The 21,476-nt window shown below is 39.2% G+C and overlaps 2 protein-coding genes across 6 annotated transcripts in view; one reads left to right on the plus strand and one right to left on the minus strand.

The window, feature by feature from the left end:
• PPHLN1 (periphilin 1) overlaps positions 1-16,318 on the plus strand; it is a 65,824-nt gene extending 49,506 nt beyond the window's left edge. The window contains exon 10 of the mRNA XM_057366145.1: positions 12,749-16,318. Coding sequence (XP_057222128.1) covers positions 12,749-12,958 — 210 coding nt within the window. The 3' untranslated portion in view covers positions 12,959-16,318. The remainder of the gene's footprint in view (positions 1-12,748) is intronic.
• Positions 16,319-17,760: 1,442 nt separating this feature from the next.
• Positions 17,761-21,476, minus strand: part of PRICKLE1 (prickle planar cell polarity protein 1) — a 65,166-nt gene continuing 61,450 nt past the window's right edge. For all 5 annotated transcript variants that reach the window (XM_057366139.1, XM_057366143.1, XM_057366140.1 and 2 more), the window contains exons 7-8: positions 20,565-21,428; positions 17,761-19,226 (exon numbers count right to left, since the gene is read on the minus strand). In XM_057366139.1, coding sequence (XP_057222122.1) covers positions 18,370-19,226; positions 20,565-21,428 — 1,721 coding nt within the window. In that variant the 3' untranslated portion in view covers positions 17,761-18,369. The remainder of the gene's footprint in view (positions 19,227-20,564; positions 21,429-21,476) is intronic.

Below are 21,476 nucleotides of genomic sequence, written 5' to 3' on the forward strand. Positions count from 1 at the left end.
CAACCTGCCATTATCTTAGGCAGTAAACTGTTTAGTTCTGCTTATCAAAAGAGACTTCACTGCTCTCTTTCCATGCTGTTCCCATCCAAAACACACTGTTCCAATCCAGCATCAGTAGACTTTATCAGCAGCAGCTATTATTCTGTTTAGAGATTCAGCATAAAAGGTTTATGTTGCAACAGTACATTTTATCCAGTAAATATTTTCATTTATAGTTCAGTGGTTTCCAGTTTCATTATCTAGTTCAGATCTTCTTTTGTATTACCTCCTTATTGCCTTGCTCTTTCCCCTGATTTTAGCTGTTTGACTTGAAATTACTTAGTGTGGTGTTGCTCTAAAATGAGTTATTTTAGATTATTAACACTATGTCCTATGTATGTTTAAAGGTAAGGTTAAAATGGCAAAGTAATAGTCTTTGCAGATTTTTGACAGATTTTCTAATTATTTGGGAATTCCTTCAAATCATTGACATGGTGGTGGTAATTTGAAATTTTGTGAAGTGCCCATTTAAACAACTCCTTCATTTGTCTGTGTGATTTACCAGAGTGAAGTTCTTCACATTGGAGCATTGGCCAGAGGCAGAATTTGCTGTATCTCTGAAGTGACCATAAGTCATAATGCTGCTGGTGGTACTCAACAAATCTGTAACCTGCAGGAAGTTGACAGGGTTTGAGGGCAGTTGCTAGTTTGTTCTAGCCATTTTTTTAATTGACTTCTTAATTTACATGATGCTTTACTGTTGTTATTAATAAACAAATACTGATACCATAATCAGCCTTCCTGTTTATAGTTAGGGTAAATAAGGTATTTCATGAAGTAAATCCAAGAAGACTGAGTCTAGACTGCTGGTATCCTTGTGTCAGCAGCAGTGAGTCCAGCAGGACCAGGGCAGTGATTGTCCCCCTGTGCTGGGAGCTGCTGAGGCAAATCCTGTGTCCAGTTCTGGGCCCCCCACTACGAGAAGGGCATTGAGGTGCTGGAGCAGGTCCAGAGAAGGGCAACAGAGCTGGTGAAGGGGCTGGAACTCAAGTCTTATGAGGAGTAGCTGAGGGAGCTGGGGATGTTTATCCTGGAGAAAAGGAGGCTCAGGGGAGACCTTATTGCTCTCTACAACTGCCTGGAAGGAGGCTGTAGCCAGGTGGGGGTCAGCCTCTTTTCCCAGGTAACAAATGACAGGACAAGAGGAAATGGCCCCAAGTTGCACCAGGGGAGTTTTGGATTTGATATGGGGAAAAATTCACCAAAACAGCTCTTGTCAAACATTGGAGCAGCATGCCTAGTGATGTGGTAGAATCACTAGCCATGGTGGTATTTGAAAGATATGTAGATGTGGCACATAGGAGCAAGGTTTAGTAGTGCACTTGGCAGTGTTATGTTTACAGCTGGACTCAATCTTAAAGGTCTTAAAGGTCAGCCTTCATGATTCTGTGATTCTGAGTTTTATCTCTTGAGTACTGGAAACACCTCTTGTTATATTTTTACTTGGAGGATTTGTTGCATCATGCTGCTACCAAAATTTGTAGGTGTCAGGGATCACAGAAGGTTGCTCTAAGCTGTCTGAAGAATGCAGAACTAAAGCTCTCAAAGACTGTCTCAAAAAGAAACCCAACACAGAACAGTGTTTGATGATCCCCATTTATTCTCTCAGTCAAAATACTTTTTATAAGGACAGACTGAAGCCAGGCTTGAAAAGAATCAAACCTTTTCAGTGGGTGCCAGAATCTGAAGACAAGCAAACACTTCAAAAAGTCATGAGTGTGTTCACATATCTTGCCAAGTTCGTTCCTAGTCTGTCCTCTGTCGGTTCACCCAACCCATCAGACAACTTCTGGAAAATGTCCAGTAACACTGGATTGTATAGGACAGACATTCCCTTAATGAGTTTGATAGGTAGCAGTTCTTGTGCTGAAATGCTTCAGCCTTGCTTACCTATCTCATTAAGAAAAGCTTGTAAGGAAACTGTAGAAAGCCAGTGTTCTTAGAAGATGTTTTATCTTCTTGTTTTTCACAATGAAAATAGGCTTGTTTTTCACAATGAAAAGGACCAGTGATTTCCAAGTTCTTCTGAACCAGCTAATTGCTGTGATTCTTCAATATTACTTATGACTGTAACCCAAACTTATCGAATAATTAATTCCAGATACTGTGGGATACAGTCAGTGGTATATCCACTCCATAAATGCGGAACTTGTACTACATTCCCTTGGAACCACAGTTGGTAGTTGCTGCCCTAAGGCATATGATTTACTAACCATAAAAGACACTCTTTACTCCTTGGGGCTTTCTCTTTAAGGAGAGACATGCTTTCTGTTTTTACCAATTTTTGGATCAGATTTCTGCTTCCAAATTGGTGTGGAAATAACTAGAGTTGTAGGAACAGATTCAGAAACAGAGCTAGTTGGTGTGTTGAATGCTAAAAACACAGAAGGAATGAATATATTTGTTATAAGAAATGAGGCTTCATTATACAAGTTTTGTGATCTGCTCCAACCCTGGCCATTGTGCAGGCTTTATGTTCTGTTTCTGTGTATATTTTATATTTGTCTGAAGTTACATACTAAGATATGCAAACATTTAAACACAGATCCTGTGTGCTTTGTCTGTCTGGGTTAGGTGGAAGTTCTGTGAGTGTTTCCAGATCATCTCAAGGTGGACACATTCGTGTAAAGCTATAGATAAATGCTCTCTTTAGATATCATCCATGGCTGCTCATCACTTTCTCACCCAGGATAGGTGATTCCTCCCCACAGCCCAACTGATGTCCTAGCATGTGAGCTAATCAGACTGGTTTTGCCCAAGAATTCATTTTAGGGGTAGTCCTGTATATTACTGGCTCTCACAAAAAGTGGGGTGATGGTTTTTGGCATGGGGATGCTGACAGCTGGGAAGGGGGAATAGTCTTTTCAGCTGTCACAGCTGCATGTGGAAAAAGATACTTATCCACAAGCTAAGTGAAGATTAGAGAAGTCYTCAAAAATATGGTCTTAATTTACTTTCTCTTTTGTTTGATTTGAGATTTGAAATGAGTACTTAAAGTAAATGATGAGAGACTATTTCAAGGGTAAAGGCAGGACAATGACTTGGACATGAAAAAGTTTGATTCATTATTGAGGCACTAAGAAAACTGGTTTGTGAGGCTAATATAATGTGTGAAGTAATTCTAAACCTTCAGAAGCAGTAAGGTTTAATGTAAACTAAGCAATAAAATGTTGGTAATCGAAGTAATTGTTTCTCTTCTTGCAGCTGTTGCTTTTCCTTTCTGAAAAGCTGTCCATTACATACAGTAGTTTACTTGTTCTATGTAGTATTTTCTTTATGCTGCATGTTTAATGAAAACACCTACCCTTTGGCATGCAATTTCAAACTTGCTTTAGCATTTTTTAACCATTAAAGAAGAAAAAAAAATAGTTGTCCTTTATATAATGATGAGAAGGAAATCTTCTCATGTAAGGACTGATTGTTAAATTCATGGATCCATGAGCTCTGAGTTTAAATTAGCAAAGCTGCTGCCAGTTAACTGTGCAACTAATCTGCCTGGAGTTGCTCTTAATTGGAAAGAGGTTTTTTTGGTGTTTTTTTTCTATTGCTGCTTATTTTCATTGTGCAGTTAGAGAAGATACAGGCAATCCCCAGCTCAGGATAAAATGCTGTYTTGCCCATGAACAAAAATGAACCCTCTTAATGCAGAATGTTGTTGAATCTGAGAATATTTGTGGAAATTGAAAGTGGGATGACTTTTGTTGAGGGAAAACTAAATCATCAGAAGTCAGTTTTGGGTAAAATCAAATGTATCATTTTTGATCTTGACTTCAACACAGTCAATCTGTGTGGATTTTGAACTATTGCACATTTAATAAAAGTATTTCTGTGGTTTTATGACAAGAAAGATTGGTTTGTAATTTTATTATTGCTGTTAATATGCAGCCCTTTCTCCTGAAACTTAACTGAATATCACTTTCCTTTATGGTCAGTGGACATAGCTAAAAATTATTTAAAGCATTTTTAACAAGAGAATTAGCATAGAGTCTTTTGTAGATAAACTTCACCCTTCCTGTTTTGGATGGAGCAATAACTTTACTGTGGAACAGATTTAGGAAGTGGCTTTCCATCAATTCAGTATTTTATAAATAAAAAAGTTGTAGGGTGAGGCACTTCCTTTGGCATAAAGCTGATTATTTCCTGTTTAATCCTGGACTGGTGTATTTCAGCTAATGGGAGTTTTCTAGCATCTGTTGGACAGGAGAGCTTTTAGGATTTGATTTTCATTTATGCTTCTATAAAAATACAGTTTCTATGCTTGCATATTATTATGGAACAAAGAGAAATTATTTGATATATAAATAGTTGCCCTTTTACAATTTTTGGACTTAGCTGCACAGTTGTTTGTACGTGGGCATTCTTAAACATACAGCTGGGTATTCTTACACATGAACTGAAAAGATGKAGTTGACACATTGTCAAGAGATCATCGGTACTTCCCGTGAGGTTTAGAAACYGATGAATTGTAATTGCTGTGGGTTTTTTGATTTCAGATTTATCATCTCCTTGCACAAGGCACACAGTTTCTGTAAGAAGAATATGTGAGAGGCAGAATTTAAAGTCATGCTGCTGTTCTACCAAAGGAGCACACAAGTTAATATATGAAGTAACACTACCCTCATCCAACACATCTGTTGTAAAGAAGCCTATGAAATCTAGGCCACACACAAACTGGTCTCCAAGGGCCTGTAGTTGGTGTTAGAATGCTGTTATTATGTGGTCTGATTGGTTTAGTAAAGAATTATCTCCAGTAAAACCATGTAACATAATAGTCCTTGCTCTCCCACATGGGAGTTACTTCTGCTTGACTAAGAGAGGCATTTCTTGAAGAAGTAATAAGACACTTGCTCTTGCCAAAATGTAACACTAAATGAAGTGTATCATCTTGTACATTTCTGTTGTGTAGCAGTTCTCATTCATTTAAACATTTGTGTCAAGTTCTCCACCATAGTATTAAAAAAAATATTAAAGTAAGCACAGGGATTTCCTAGCAATATATTTAAAATCCTGCTTCTTATTGAAAACTTGTGTGTAGTAGTTTTAAAGCAATGAGTAACTGTTTGGAACTATAAGTTTTCGTAAATGAAATCTCTGTTCTCTAAATAGTACCAACTTTTGCTATGATTGTTGTGAGTTACACAACCTTGCTCAACAGATCTGTCCTTGGGTGACTGGAGCTGTAAACATGTACTGCCCTTGCTGAGGGACTCCACTTTTAATTGCTTTGTATTTATGCTGTTCTTTAGGTTTCCTCAACAGTGTCATACAAAAGCTGTATGTTCATCTTTAGATTGCTTTATAAGCTTCTAATTTTTTGTTTGGATGATGAAGAAGAAGGGAGTTGAGGAGGTGTGGAGCATCTCTGCAGAGATGATTAGACCCCGTGGCTTCATTGTAGTTGTGCAGGTGTCACCATGGGCATGTTATAAGGCAAAGCAGTATCTGGATGAAATTTTGAGTGTAAACTGAAGGTGATGGATTCACACAAGTAAATAATTCTGCCTGCATATTTTCTTCCTAATGCATATAGAAGACCAGAGTTGTGTCTCAGGACCCAAGCCAACTCTTCAGGATTTTCAGCCTTGAAAACACATTTCTAAACTCAGAAGAGTTGGTTACTATAGACACAGACACCCCTCAATTTTACAGAGCACTTCTAATCTCTTTTTGTACTAGAATTCTACTTTTAAATAAGGGGGAAACCTTGCAGTGGCGTTGTTTTAGACTGCTTTACCTCTATCAGATCAGTTCAGTTAAAGGGATAAAGGATGCTCTGATCTTGAAGCAAAGTGCTGTAAACCAGCTGGACAGGAACACTGTGGATCCCAACACCTGTCCCTGCTGTGCTTTGCTCACTTGCTGCCCCCACATGTTGCCAGTCCTGCTCCTTGAGGACAAAGCAGAGTTCAAATCTGAATTCCTGTCTCTTTTAAAGTGAGGGCTCTGTCAACATCTATTCCACATGAATGGTTTCCAGCAGACTTTTCAGTCAGGTGCCAAAAATAGTAGGCTTACATTCTGAAAGTTGATTAAATCTATTGAAGTTCCTAAAAAGGAACTTGAAATTTTTATTGGAAAGGGAGGCAGAATTGCATTTAAGTGCAAATAACTTTAATATTTTGCATCTCTTCAGTAAGTAATAAATTAACATGAAATTTTTCAATATTGCATAATAGTTTAAGTAACTTCTTTCCCCCAATATGCATTTCAATGAATATCTAATTGGTCTATAAACACATTGATTAATGGGTGCAGAAAATATTACATAGATACAGGGCAAAATTGTTAGTGTGTTTTTAAGAAAGGAATAGAGTGCATCTGTTGATATTTTATAAATGAAAATTGTATGCCATTGTAAATTCTGTACTATTGTAACCAAACACTGAATCTGTTCTGTGTTAATTTAGCTTTTTGTAATCATAAAAAATAGTTTGTCTTGGTTGAAAGTAAATTTTAAATGTCTTGATCATGAAAATTGTCTGCAAGTGGTTTAATAACAGTTCTAAGCATTCTTTGCACTGGAGCTATAAACTTACATTTTGTACTCATAAACATAACAGTGCAATTCTATTGCCACTGCAGTAATGAAAATTTCTCTGTATTCTTTCAGTAGAGGATTAACTTATTGTCCTTTGGAAAAGTAGATTTCTTGTAAGTTAATGAAATCTAATTTCCATGATTGAAAAAAATTCCAAGRTAGTGTATAAATAAATTAGAAAGAAGAGATTTGGGGAGAGGTAGTTATTCCTTTTAAAAGATGTCTTTGACAAAGAAAACGCTGTGATAGTGGCAATTCAATGTTTAGTAGTTTCCCAATTTGCTTAAGCTTACATGCGCCACTAAAATGCAAATTTGACTGCATATGCAATCAGCTTAGAGTTGGGTCTACATTACAAAAATTTTCAGTATTGCTTTTAGTTAGGAGTAGAAATAAAATTATACCTCATAGTGTGTCTCACCCATGCTGGGAAAACCTGGCATAGACATGGCTTGTTTAACAGAGGAGTGGTTTGTCACTTATTTTAGGTCTGCAGAGGAGGGGAAAGAAGCAGCTGGTTTATGCCACCAGAGGGCTATACCGACCCAGCTATCATGGGTTAGGTGAGGGAACAAAAGCTGTTATCTCTGTCTGGTGTAGGGGGGCCCTGGGGCATTGTTGAAGTGAGTGAAATTTCTGGGAGTTTGCTTGTGGAGTGTCTGGAATGGACATGGTATGGCTTTACTTGTATGTACTTGTGCTCTGCATGTTCATGCTCTCCCCTTGTGAGAAATCAAACAGCTACAGCCAGCATGTTGCTCCTTTCCTTCTTGCATAGAGTATTTGATACGTGTGGGAAATGTGCCCTTAGTAACTGAAAAGCTTCTCTCTGAAAAGATAATATATTAAATGAGTCCTTGCATGAATCACAGATACAGAATTATGATTGCTGGGCGTGTTGGGTCTTCTCAAAGTGAGTTAGTATCTAAAGGTTGCAGGCTATTTGACGTGGTTTCTGAGCCACAACCCTAGCTCTTTCCCCTGTTAGCTGAGCCTTGGGGGGTCCTTGGTCTTTGGATGAGCAGGTGAGAAAAGGCACCTCTGAAGATGAGAACTGACTCACAGGCACTGATGGTGGGTGCAAAGCTGCTCAGAGAATCTAGACTCGTGTCGTGTTGCTCTGAAGGAGTTCTGGTGGAGGTGAGGGAGTGTTAGACAAATATTTAAATATATGGAATGCTAAGAATACTGAGAAAAAATCCAGGGAAGTTTGTGAGGAAAAAGAGCAAGGTGTTGGAAATTGCAGATCAAATCACGGGCTTGCACTTGCTAAATCAATCACATCCACCTAATGGATGTGGTCTGCTGGTCCTGCTTGCCTTTGTGAGCAGAAGTTCCCCCTTCTGCACTGGAGTTTGCCCATCTCCTGCATATAGCTGCTCAAGCTTGGCATATGCAAGTCTCTGGATGAAGTGGCTTTCATGCATGCATGAAGCCAAGAACATTTTAAAAAGTACCCCAGTGTCATATTCATTCAAAACCATATCTGGAGGAATCTTTTCTGCAACAGGAGAGGTTTGCATCTCCCATTTGCTGCTCAGTTCTACTTTCTACAAGCTGAAAAATAACAGAGTCATTAGTCAGCAAAATAAAGTCAGCACTTTTGTGTCCTGGTGGGACCAATCTTTTGGAGAGTCATTCCAATTATCAGAGCACTTCTCTCTTGTTTCCCTTTCCCTCAAAGGCTGTTTAAAACAGCTGTGGTTTAAGCTGTTCTGAGTCACCTTGAGACATTAAAAAACCTTTCTTTGCACAGACTGTAGAGCTAAGCTGGGGAACCTTGGTGCATGGGTTGAAATAAGGCTTGTCCACACTCCTGTTGAGTAATATGTCTATTCTTGCTGTTGAAGCTGTTTTTTGGCCAGGTATGAAAGGCTTTGAGATCAAGACTACTCTTTTGACTCTTGTGCAGCCTGTAGTAATTTGCAGGGAAGGACATATTAAGTTCTAGTTTTCATTGTCGTTGCTGTTTATGTTGTCCAACTGCTCTTTTGCACAAAGCACACATACAGCTCTGGAACAGTTTTGGAGAAAAACATAATGCTGTGCTAGTCAGGAAAAGAAAGTTATATGGACTTCATCAGTGAGTAGTAGGAATGTCATCCAGGTATTCCCTAGCTGGATATCATTTCACCCACCAGCAAAGCCATTCAACGTGTTTTTCTTTGGTTTAAGCCAAGACCACTTCTAGATTATCATTGAAAGAGCCTGCTTCTGCCCCTCTTCCTTCCTGTTCAGAGGGTAACATTCCAGAGCAGAGCTGGAAGGAGAGAGTGTGTGGTATCCATAATTTCTGTCATTTCTCAAATACATTGTAGTTTAGACACTGTTGATGGTTCAACAGACACTGTTGAAGTTCACTGTGAAAACTTGGCATAGATGGAGATTAGGTAGTTCTCAAAAGTTTAATTCTGCGTGGAGAGTACTAGGGCTTGATTATCTCCAACATGGACAGCTAACATCTTAGTTTCTCTGCCTAGGTCTGGAAGTAAACATCTTCAATAATATTTAAACAGGTCTAAGTGCAAATTTTGGTTTCTCAAATAAATGAGGCATGTTCACTAACATATTGCAGGTGCATCACACCTTTATATTTGTATGAAGCACTTACACAGAGAGTGGCATGGCAAAGGGCTGAGCTCAGCCTGAGCATCCATCCTGTTGTCATGTAACAATGAAAAGAGCTACAATTCCTTGAGAATAATGCAAAAGTATGCATATTTGTGATCCTCTGACCTCACAGATGCTAGATGTGCTGATTTTGGAAAACACTTCAAAGAGAATTTGGATTCAGCTTAAATATTCGTCATGCATAGGAAAAGCAAGACTGCATATATATGTATAGATACATATAGATATATACAGTGTGTGTATATAAAATAAATATATTTATGTATTTGGAAGCAGAACAGTTGTTTCTGCTTCTCCTTCATCTGCTTACTAACATTTCACACACTCTTTCCATTATGCTGGGGCTGTAGCTTAGGTCAGAGAAGAAATGTATGTTAGGACCCTAGTAAATGATCACAATGTGGCTCTAGCTGTTTTCAGGATTATCTGATTTAAATGTCAGACAGAATAATCATGTCATTGGTATAATTCCCTTTCTTGTTTTTCATTTTAAAAATGTTACTTCTTCTTTCCTCACACATGGAATCATTTTTAGGTTTTAGTTCCAGATGTTTACAGATGAGCTTTCCATAGTCTGAGCTCAAAATCAGTATCAGCTGGAATTTTAAAGATAGGGTTATTTTCATACCTTGTTGGGTCACAAGTTCTTCCAGTATTTTTCTCCAGCAGAGAGCTCTTTTTGCTTGGTTTCTGCAGTTTTCTTTCTTCCTCAAGCATCACATTCTGAAAAATATTTTTCAGAAGTAGCCTCCTTTTGTTCTGTCTAAAATAAATGTTAATGTCATGCTGCCATACTATTCTTTCAAGATCTTTCAGTGCTTTCACAAATTTTTCAAATATTTCATTATACCATTAAGCTGTAATCAACATATTCTGTATTGATATTCTTGTAATTTTCTCCATTTCCTTTGCTAAAGCATAGTAACTTATCTCTGAAAGTTGGTAGTTGTGCCTTGGCTGCAGATATAAACTGGTTTGTGAAACTATTTTCACTTTAAGACCATGGCTCACAGTTCTTTCATTTGTGCTGATGCATCTGGTTTTAGAATTGAATCACTGAATCACATTAATTGGGGGGGGAAAGTAATTTTAAAAGGGATCATCTCAGTGATGTAATTTACGTTGCAGCTATACAAATAGATTTATCAGCACAATTGGGAAGGAGGCAGATTGCACCAGGAGGATCAGAATTAGCAGCTGGAGCAGAAAGCTTGTTGAGAGAAAATTGCTCAATTATTGTTAGAGGAGCTGAGCTGTTTCCTTTGTTTTCTGTTTTCAAAACTGCCTTCCTGCTCCACCTTTGCCCTCTTCCCCTAAATTAGGTAAATTCTATTTTTTTTAAGCCTTTTGTCACGAAGTATTGAAAACATTCATCTCTTGTATGAAGGTGTTCAGTTTTCAGGTTGTTGTGACAGTGAAGTGACTTCTGACTTCAGATGCAGTGACGACAATGGCTCTCTTGATTCTTCTCCAAGTCTTCTTTTGTGAAATTTTGGAAGAAAAAGGTGCTTAGATCAAGCTAATATTTATATGCTAAGAGTCAAAAGAATTTTTGTGGTGAGAGGGAGAAGTGTCAGCACTATTTGCCTTTAGTTTGAGTGAAAAGTAGAGGTTTTCCTTCAGCTGTAGCTTTGGGTGCCTCCCCWTGCAGGAGGAGGGGCAGTGCCTGTGTTGTCTCTCAGAGTCAGGGTTGTCTGCAGACTCACAGTTACCATGGCTGTGTACATGTGGAGGATCATTCACACATCCTTGGTCTGACCACTTTGTGATAAAATGGGTCAGATGGATATAAAATAAGAAAAAAAAGAAAATTAGCTATTTTCTCCAATGCATAATGGCTTTGGGGAGAAAAACCATTTCAGAAATCCTTCTGTGAAGGTGTGAGCAAGCTGTGAGTACTTGAAAGGATAACTTCAGCAAAATCCTGACTGTCATACAGCTAATCAGAGACAGTGATTCTTCTGAGCTCTTTCTTTGGAAAGAGAGAAAAAAGTAAAGCAGATTTACTGTTTGAAGTTCTTTTTCCAAGTACCATGTTTTACTTGCTGTGGAGCATAAACTCTGAGAGTGTGGGTTTTGTGCTGATATTTTACTGCCAAAGAACTGCAAAGCCCTCTCTGAAAAAATGCCGTGTGCCTTTCCATACTTAAGATGTTTAGCTCGAGTTTGGTTTGGGCTGCACTCTTCCTTTTGACTTGTAAATCTCCACTGAAAATCAGTTCTTTCCAAAAGGTTTTCTTCTATTTGCAACCTGTGTTTGAAAAGTGAGTCTGGCTTTAAATTGTTTTCATAGAATATGCTATTAAGCATTTGAGAACAGTCTTTATTATTTGCTTCTGAGAATAGTTTCGTTTTCTGCAGAATGTTGGGGTTTTTTACTGGTTTTCTGATATGAGTGTGCTTGAACTGATCTCAGTCTGGTTTTTGTGAATGGGTTCTTATGGTGGGTTTTTGTTGGGGGTGGGATGGGTGTATTTTGTTTGTTTTTTTCCTTTGGTTTTAGTAAAGGGGAACTGCTTATCAGTTGTATTATTTGTGTCCACAATACAGATAAATTTGAAAGAAAAGGGTTGCACATCTTTGTGAAAAGCAAGTTCTGAAACAAGCACACAATACTAAAAGATAGTCATACTTTGAAGAATATCAACATTTTAGTTTTTTTTCCTCAAAGAAACATACATGGAGATAAAAAACTTACTTGTCTTCATTTAAAAAGCTATTTTCTAAACAGAAATTGGCCTAAGAGGTTTGTAAATAAACTCCATCTGACAGCTGGAAGATTTTGAAAAGTTCCTTTTTTTTATTGGGTGTTTAGATTAATAAACTCAGTTGGAATCTGGAAAAAGAAAATTTTAAATGTCACTGACTTGCTTTGGAAACCACCTAAGAGCATGGTCAGATGTTTGTTTGAAAAACAGTTGCAGTGATAATAAAAAGTTACTTCATCTCAAGTGTGGTACATAGCTGGCTTGCAAACTCTTCATTCCCTGTGGGAGAAGGTCAGATGGGTTCAGGTAAAATGCTCTTTAATCCTTAGTGATTGAATCACCAGTGCATCCAAACTAACTGAAGTCATCTTTGTCAGGGACTTCTACAAGAAACAGATATCCAACAAGCAAACACAATTTGGTGGAATTATTTATAGACAACTTGTATTTGGAGTATTAGAAAAGATTTACAAACTAAGTTACTGGTGATTTGTGTAAAGATTGAGATTGCTTGACATTCCACAGTTTAATTTAAAATATATTGAAAAGATTTCTCCTACCATTATTTATTAAATATTGCTCTAAGGGGAACTTAATGTCTCCTTTCATGACATTTCATTCCATGAAAGTTATTTTTGGTATCTATATAGTGCTGAGCTAGTTATATTTGTATTAGCACTGGTCAGAAGAGAGAAAAAGGCCAATAAGTTTTACAGCTGAAACTCACGTTAAATCCAATATACTTTGTTACATTTGGATCTAACTCAATAAGGGCTGTTGGTGTGGTAAAGAGTCTTGCATTTAATAATTTTTTAAAATATGTTGTTTCTAGGTCTACAAACAAGACTGTGAAACCTTTGGTATGGTAGTGAAGATGCTGATTGATAAAGATCCATCGTTAGAGAAATCCATTCAGTTTGCCCTGAGGCAGAATTTGCATGAAATCGGTGAGCGATGCATTGAAGAACTCAAACATTTCATTGCKCAGTACGATGCAGCCAACCAAGATGTATCAGAATCTTTCAAAGAGGGCTCATACTAAGGACAAAAATGTGTTTTTAGATCCTGTGCATTGTGTATACCCATAGTACATAAATCTGCTTTAGTGGGGAAGGAGGAGCTCTTGCTCAAGGTTTGAAGCCAAGGAGCTCCTTTGTCATTGCTCAGGTGGCTGTTCCCTTGTCCACTGTGGTCTCCATGACTGTGTTCTTCCTTCCTGTTCATGTTGACATATATTCCTTTGAAAGGATGTTCTTTTAAAAAATGCTATAAAGCAACAAACTATTTTTGAAACCTCTACACAGTGTCCCTGGAAGAAATCAGTCTGATGTCTGTACACTTATGTTTTGATGCGTGTAAGTGTAATACAAAACATTGTATTTTTTATTAAAATTACACAAAGCTGCTCTCATTCCTCAAGTTATGCACAAATATGTCTTGCTATCATATATGCTATAGGAAGGGAAAACTTGCAAAATTGGTCACAATTATGATTTATTTATTCTGGTTTAATTTAAAAGTTCAGCTGAATTCTGTAAAATTACACTAGGAGTTATCTCTTGTATCTGCCAGAGCAATTAACTACTTGGTGTAAGAAATGCTGGTTTTTTGTTCTAATTGCAGATTCTGAAAATGCCTTTTAAATTTTAGTGTTTTCCATATCCTGACTCATTACTAGTAAGCAGTATTATATGGGATGGATTCCATTTTTTGTTACTCTTTGCTCTGTTTTTGACTATACTGTAGTCTGTGAATGTAGCTGCAGGCAGCCGCTGAGCAGGGAAAGGTCCCTTTTCCTACTCTGTCCCTCTCCCCCCTGACAACTTCCCAAGCCTTTTTATCCATCAGTTTTAACATTACGGAGGCTGTGTGGAATTCTTTCCAGCTTCAAGAAGCAGAAATTCAGGTATCAGGGATGGGCAAGGAAACTGAGCAGGACCATCTCTGCAGTAATCCCAGGATGCTTTGGATTAGATGTAACACAAAGTTTATCCCTGAGGCCTCAAATTCTCGATCATTTCAAACCTAGTGATTCTGGTTAATGATTCTGGCACCACCTTTGACCTGACAGAACAGCCTGTAGTTGGGGAGCAGTGCTTGAGGAAAGTCAAGAGGTTGCCAGTGAGAGTTAATTAGGACTCAGTGGAATCCTGACAATTGAATACATTTATTAACGTACTGTTTTTTAAGGAACATTCTAGGAGAGGGATCATTTGAGTCATAATCACAAAGAGGCAAGTTTAACCATGATTGTTTTGTATACATTTGCATTTGGAACATGTGAAACTCTGAAAGGACTAATAAACTCACTGTTTCCAGATTTCATCAGAATGGTGTGCAGAAATGTTAATGAAGTAGCAATAATTTTGCATGTACAAGGTACTGTATGTATCACAGCATCTTACACATGCAAATCTTGATACGATATATTAAATATGTACTGTGTCAGATTCCTGAGATGTCTGGTTAGTTTTCATGTCAGTAAAGGGGGGGTTGCAGTTGGCTTTTCTTGCTCCTGAGAGTTTGCAATGCTCAAAGGAGATGACCTGCAACTACCCTTGTTAACACCTGGGATTGTGTGGGCTGCACAGTGAGTAGGAATTAGCTCATGGACCCTACAGGGTGCTAATTTGGGGAGGGAAAGCAGGGAGGAGAGGCAAGCAGTTGTGACATAGTAGCAAGACCTGACCCACCCCTTCTGGCAACACCTGGTTTACGGTGATCAGCCAAAGTCTCCTCTGATGGAGAAGCTTAACTACAGCACTTCACTACTTGCCTGCAGCACAGAGAGCCTTCAGCGTGTTACATCAGAGTTTCTACTTTGGGTTAGAAATGCTAATGGAAAAATAAAAAAAATTGTGTGTAAAATATTTTTGGATTAAAAATCTCCATTGCTACTGCAGAGTTTGTTAGGAGTTTCCTTTGTTAGAAGGCTGATTAAGTTTACTGTTATAAAAGTGTACAAGTTTTCAAGTGCTTTTCTGTAAAGTATGAACTAGGCTTACAGCCACAAAATCACAGAATATCTCAAGTTGGAAAGTGCATGTAGGGATGGTTTGAGTCCAACTCCATGCTGCTCACGGGACCATTAGGACGGAGCATTGTCCAGATGCTTCTTGAACTCTGGCATGCCTGGGGCTCTACCACTTCTCTGGGGAGCCTGTTCCAGTGACTGACTCCCCTCTCACATCCAATCTGAACTTCCCCTGATGCAGCTTCATTCCATTTCCTTGAGCCCTGTCACTGGTCACCAGAGAGAGTTGAGTGCCTGCCCCTTTGCTGCCCACCTTGAGGAGCCTGTAGAATGCAGTGAGGTCACTCCTCTGTGTCCTCCAGGCTCTTCCTTTCACCATCTTGATCACTCTACTCTGGGTGCACCGGTATCTTTACATCCTTCTTGTATTGTGCACCCAGAACTGCCCTCAGCACTCGAGGTGAGGCTGCCCCAGGTCGGAGCAGAGCAGGACAATCCCCTCCCTTGCCCGGCCGTGATGCTGTGCCTGATGTCCCCCAGGACACTCCTGGCCCTCCTGGCTGCCAGGGCACTGCTGACTCAAATTCAACTTTCCCTCAACCAGGACCCCCAAATCTCTTTCTGTAGGGTTGCTATCCAGCTTCTCATTCCTCAAGTTTTATGGATAATCCAGACTGCCCTGTCCCAAGTGGAGAATCTGGTACTCGTTAAAATTCATGCAGCTGATGATTGCCCCCCCAGCTCCTTAGTTTGTTCAGATCTCTCTGCAGGGCTCTCTACTCTTCAGGGAGCCCACAGCTCCTCTCAGTTTACTATCATTGGCAAACTCAATGTACATTTGATTCATCTATCTTCATTAAAGAGCACTGGCCCTAAAACTGAGCCCTCTGGAGTCCCACTGGTGACTGGGCTGTAACTCCGTTCACTGTGCCTAATCCTTACTGTGCTTAATCTGACTTTTTAAAATTGATTAAACTTTACTTATGAACTAAGGAGTCTGTTGAATTTTTTATAAAAGTGCTGTTTCTGTGAAAGGTTTAATTCACATCTGTGAGTGTTAAGTAATTGATTTTCCATCTAATACTTGGCATTGTGTTGAATGCTGGCATTTAACCTTCTGTGCTGTATGCTTTCAGTTGATGTAAGTAAAATATACTATGGCAGTTCCTTAACTTAAGGAAGAAACATGGCTTTTAGTCTTGCTTCTTTTACAGGTATGTAGTTTGGATTAGTTTCACGTCAGTGTAAAAAAAAATTGACCCTGGTCTAATGGACAGCCTCACTGGGGCTCTGGAATGCTGTAGGAAGAGCACTGGGGAAAGGAAACATGCTGTGATGGAGGAATTTGTCACTCTGAGAGCTCCTGAAAACAGAAACTACTCCCAGCACTTGTTAATGTTGCAGATACCCTTAAAAAATAAAAAAGGTGGAAATTGAAGGAGTATGGAAATTCAGTGCTATCTGCTGAGACTGAAATGGTTACCTCTGTAACCTCACTTGGGTGAGCTGGCAGCTTTGAGTGACAGTGTAAGCAGTGAAGGTGAAAATGAGCAACCCAATCACTATCGATATGAAAGGAGGTAATGTTAGATATCAGAGATGGAGCAAACCCTTGTCACCCTCTTCTCTGCAAGATTTTCAGTTCTGATGAGGATGAGGATAATGTTTTGCCTTAGTGTTTTTCACTGTCATGAAGGTTGTTCTGGGTTTGGCTGCGATGGAGTTAAATGTTTTTCTCGGTAGCTGGTGCAGGGGTGCTGCTGATGCTGGGATGTTGGAGCTGTTACTGAGCAGAGCTTACACAGAGCCAAGGCCTTTTCTGCCTCTCACCCCACCCTGCCAGTGCAGAGGCTGAGGGTGCACAAGATGGGAGGGGACACAGCCAGGACAGCTGACCCCAACTGACCACAGGCACACATTGTGCTTGGCCCATAAAACTAGGAGTGATAGGGGGCAAGGAGTTTACCAGGGCTGCTGCTGTTCAAGGACAGGCTTGCCTTCTAGAACAACTCAGTATCTCTCTTCCTTTAGGTGGGCAAAGTTCAGAAATTATTTTTGGGCAAGGAGAGGAACAGTAATAAAAAAATCCACATCCACAGGAGTTGTGTACTGGTTGTAATGATATATTCCAAGCTTGTGTGGTTTTTACATTTATATAGTTTACATTTTGCTTGACCCATAAATAATACTTGCAAGATTAAGAGGGCCATAGAGAGTATTTACATAGCCCCACCATGCATACAGAGCTTTTAATACCTAGTAGACAAAATTAAGCTGGTTTGCACTGAACATTTTTCAACTTAAACCCCTGACTAAAATCCAAGCAATATTTCATCCATAACACTGCGGTTAAACCCCTAACAAATCTAGTTTGATATTGTAACAAACTTCTTCAAATTCAGGGATATAAAAATATTCAGATTTTAAAATTTTAACTGTACAATATGTACATTAGTATTTGCACTGTTAAATTATGAATACATTTAAGCCTATGAAATACTACATTATAAATATCTTTTTTTTTTTACTTAGAATTGCAGCTAATACATTTTAAAACCTGGATAATGCATGTGAAAAGACACAGTTCTGGAGCCTAATCCTTTAAGCCCATATGAAAATATTTGTTACGTAAGTAGATTCATTGACTCAAATGGGGTTACATGCCTGAGCAAAGGACTTCAGCAGTTGTACCTCTCTCACTGCTGAGGGGTGGGGGGCATGACTGGAAAAACATCACCACTCCTTGGCAGCTAAGTCCAATTCCAGCAGCTGAATTAATACCTTCCTTTAAACAGGCATGAAAAAAACCCCAAAACCAAAACCAACCACCTCAGAGTTTCTCAAAAAATTGTGGAGGAAAACCCATGAAATGTGTAAAACATTCACTGCTGCTTTAGGATACATCAAGACTTCAAGCATTTCAGCTCCCACATTATGATTTTTGCTTTGTTAAGGGGCATTTTCCCAAATAAAAAGAATCCAGTTTTTGTATGGAAACTTGAATGAGGACGAGTGAGCTTTATCGATGAAGAAAGGGCAGAGTATAGAATCTTTTTTCATGGCATCAAGAGGAAAAAGTCAAAGATCACCCTGTGTGTATATATCTACAGCACAGGACTGACATTTTTATTTACTAATCTTTGTTGAATTCTCTCTCTCTCAGATAATTCAGTGTAGGTGAACAGTGAGCATAAAATAAAATGTCTACAAAATTCCATATTAAGAACTCCAGTAACAGTATTTTGACAGCTGAAACACACTATGTAAACCTAGCAGTATCTGAGCAGATCATTTGGTGTGGTGACATTTCTGAATGCTACTTTTACAATGTAAACTCTGGCACGGTTATCATTTACACTGGCAAAGCATTACGAACTTTAGCAACTTGCCTAAGTACAATTATTAATATAAAAAGATGTGGTTCAAACTGTAGCTACAGAATTGACTGGTCCTCCCAATTAAGAAATACTAGTAATTAATTAAGATATAATACAATTTTTTCCTTTGTGTCCCCTCTTCTTCTTTGATTTGGTTGTCCTTTGTCCAAACTGAGAACTAGACAACGCAGTAGTTGGACCAGAAAGATCATCTGTATAGTATGGATATCTCAGTGACCGTGGCTGTGGAATTGGTTGTCCCAGAAAATATCCTTCCTCTTCAGAATCGGATGATGAGGATGAAGTTGAACACCAGRAGTCATCTTCCTCACCATATAATCCAAAAAATTTATCAACCATCTGATTCCTCAGTGCATAGTCAGACCTGGTATGGGCATATGGTCCATACAGCTCTGCATTTTGAAAATAGGCCCGAAGCTCACGTGAGCTTCTATTCTGAATAAATTTTTCATGATCCTGAGGGGAATAATAACGAAATCTCTCTCTTGGAGAGCATCTTCTTTCTGCAGCTAAGTTAAGTGCATTATCTGAACGAGACTTCCTACTTCTTCTACGACGGTGAGAAGGCCGATTTCCACGCTCTTCGAAATGGTAAACACGCCTACGAGTCCTTTCACTCATTGGAGGCTGACGTATTTCAAGATTCTCATAACTTCCATTATCAATGACATCATCTGAAAACTTCACTTGTTGTGGTCTAGACTGGGATTTAGATCGTCTCAGCACAGGCACATGCACTGGCTTTTCCTCTGGCAAAGCCTTTTCCTGACACAACTCTGAGCTCAGACTCTTCAAGGACTCTGTGCTCCGATGGAGCATTGAGGAATTCAGAGTTCCCATATTGCTCATCTTCTCACAGTCCTCCACCTCCAGTTCTTGGAAAGTTTGCAAAGAGTAGAGAGATGGCCGTGGCTTGCCTTCTCCATCCATTGAAGCCCCTGTGGTGGGAATGGAGAAAGGGGGAAAAGGAAAATGAGAGGAGTATCAAAGAGACCAATACTGTAAGAAAATATGAAACATTTGTCACCAAGTATTTATTTGAACTACTACCGAAAAGACTCTCTTCATAGTAGAATAAGCTTTGTTTTGACTTAAAACATATAAGTATTAGCTCTGATTACCAAAGAATTAGCTATCATGAGGACATCAAAAGCAGAAGTTCAATGAGTTTAAAATTTTGAAACACGCATTAAGCTACACCTTTTAAGAAAAAAGGATTGCTTAAAATTATTCTACAGTCTTATGCTTGCCATTCTTAAGAAAAAATATTTCACCTTTCTGGTATTGCCAAATTCACGTTCCAGCTGTTGCCACAGGAAAGCCAAGCTTACTGCCTTGCAGTAAGTTCAAAAAAACTTATCTTTAAGTTCAAAAAACCATCAAAAGTAAGCTGGCCTGCTGTACTCCACCTTTGTGTCCACTGACCCTTCATTCCCACACCAGCAGTGTCACATGCCCTGTGATGGTCCAGGTGCCTCCAGTGCCTCCTCCTCCCGTGTCCCTGAACCAAGCTCCCCTCCTCAGTTTCTCCACTGCTGATTGGCAAACACAGCCAGCCTGTGGCTGGGCCTCAGCTGAACAACTGGCTGCAATAATTCCGGTCACAGGAGGAAAGGAGATGATGATAGCACAACCTTTTAAATGGGTCTCTACCTGCCAGGTTTGGGTTTTTACAGAAATAGGAAAGGAAGGTTAAACACACTATCCCTTTAGGTAACTTCAATCACATTAGACAAGGAGGTTCACAAAAGTGGATTATCARTTTCCCTTTAGTCGATGGGGAGAGATAATCTCATAAATCTAATTTCCTAAGGCTAAGAAGTTTACCATCCTTTCAGATTTTCAACGTATTTTTACAAGCAAATCAGGAAATTATCTAAAGTGTTTTGCAGATTATCTTTAATATCATCCTAGTATATAATGCAACTTCTTATACATAAGGTATGGAAAAATAGTCATTTGCTTAAAGCAGTGGTTTGTGTATAACAAATGTGTAGTTTAAGACCGTTCTTATTCTCTTTAACATCAATGATTTTTTTGCTTTAAGCAAAAGAAAGATAATTCAAAAGGAAAGAAGAATCTAATAGGATTTAATTAGCAGAAACATATCCTGTGAAACATTATGTGCTTGATTAGCTGTCGCCTAATTTACATGCGTCTCTTGCTACTAGAGCTTTTTAGAAATCACAGAAATGAAAAATCTTGCTTCATAGTACTCCAACACACATGGTTTTGTTAACCTCTCCACCAAAACCACTCATTTATTTCCCCATTACCTGTTATGTTAGACAAAGCCAAGGAATCCATTGAGTCTCGAACACTTTGTTCTTGCTGTTTCAGGTCAGACAAACACTCGAGTGACCCTCCGTACCATGGTGTTTGGTCGTGTTTGTATCCTGAAGCCCCGTGTTCCATGTCTAGTTCCTGGATTTTCCTGCTGCTGGCAGGGCCTGGGTGGCTGCCATATGCAGAGTCTCCCAAGCCATCTTGTGACTGGGCCCAGTACATGTCTGATTGATACTTCTTACTTGCTAGGCTTGGATTATTTTTTTTCAAGTCCAGTTTGCTCTTGACCATGTTATCAGAAATCCAGTGTTCACTTGATCGAATGTCTACTTCAGTGGGCTGCTGGAAGAGGCTTTTATCACCAAACTTCAGAAGAAGTTGAGTCATGTAGTCTTCGTGTTCAGCCCATTCTTCAGGGTCTTCAGGCATTTCTTGCTCTACTCTTCCTTTCCAGAAGTCTTCATTAACAAAGCCTGCCTCTTCCCTGGAAAGGCTTAAATCATCCAGCTTACGAGAAAGAGTATCATCGGCATTGTCTGAAAGGCCAGGAAATTTGTAATTGAGGGCCGGCGACAGGAGCAGAGACTGGCGGCACTGGTCGGCTGACCGGCTGCTTTTTCCCATGCGGACACTCCTCCTGGAATCTCTGGATCGAGCGGACTGAAACGCAGAATCGGAAGAGTCGGAGGCATGAACATCCTCTCCCAGGCTGCAGGTTTTTGAACAATAAATCTGCCCTTGCTTTGGAAGGAAAGGGCAGCCAAGCAAAGAGGTCTTGCACTGAGCACAAGAAAAGCAAGTTTCTGTGGCATGCCAGTGCTGTCCATCATAGGTCATCTGAGCATGGTCAACACCTGGAAAGGGAGAAAAAGCAATGCTGTGGGTCTCTCTAAAAAATTACT

The sequence above is a fragment of the Malurus melanocephalus genome, unplaced genomic scaffold (genome assembly GCF_030028575.1).
Source record: "Malurus melanocephalus ecotype Western Australia unplaced genomic scaffold, MMel_1.1 scaffold_60, whole genome shotgun sequence".
NCBI classification, from domain to species: Eukaryota; Metazoa; Chordata; class Aves; order Passeriformes; family Maluridae; genus Malurus; species Malurus melanocephalus.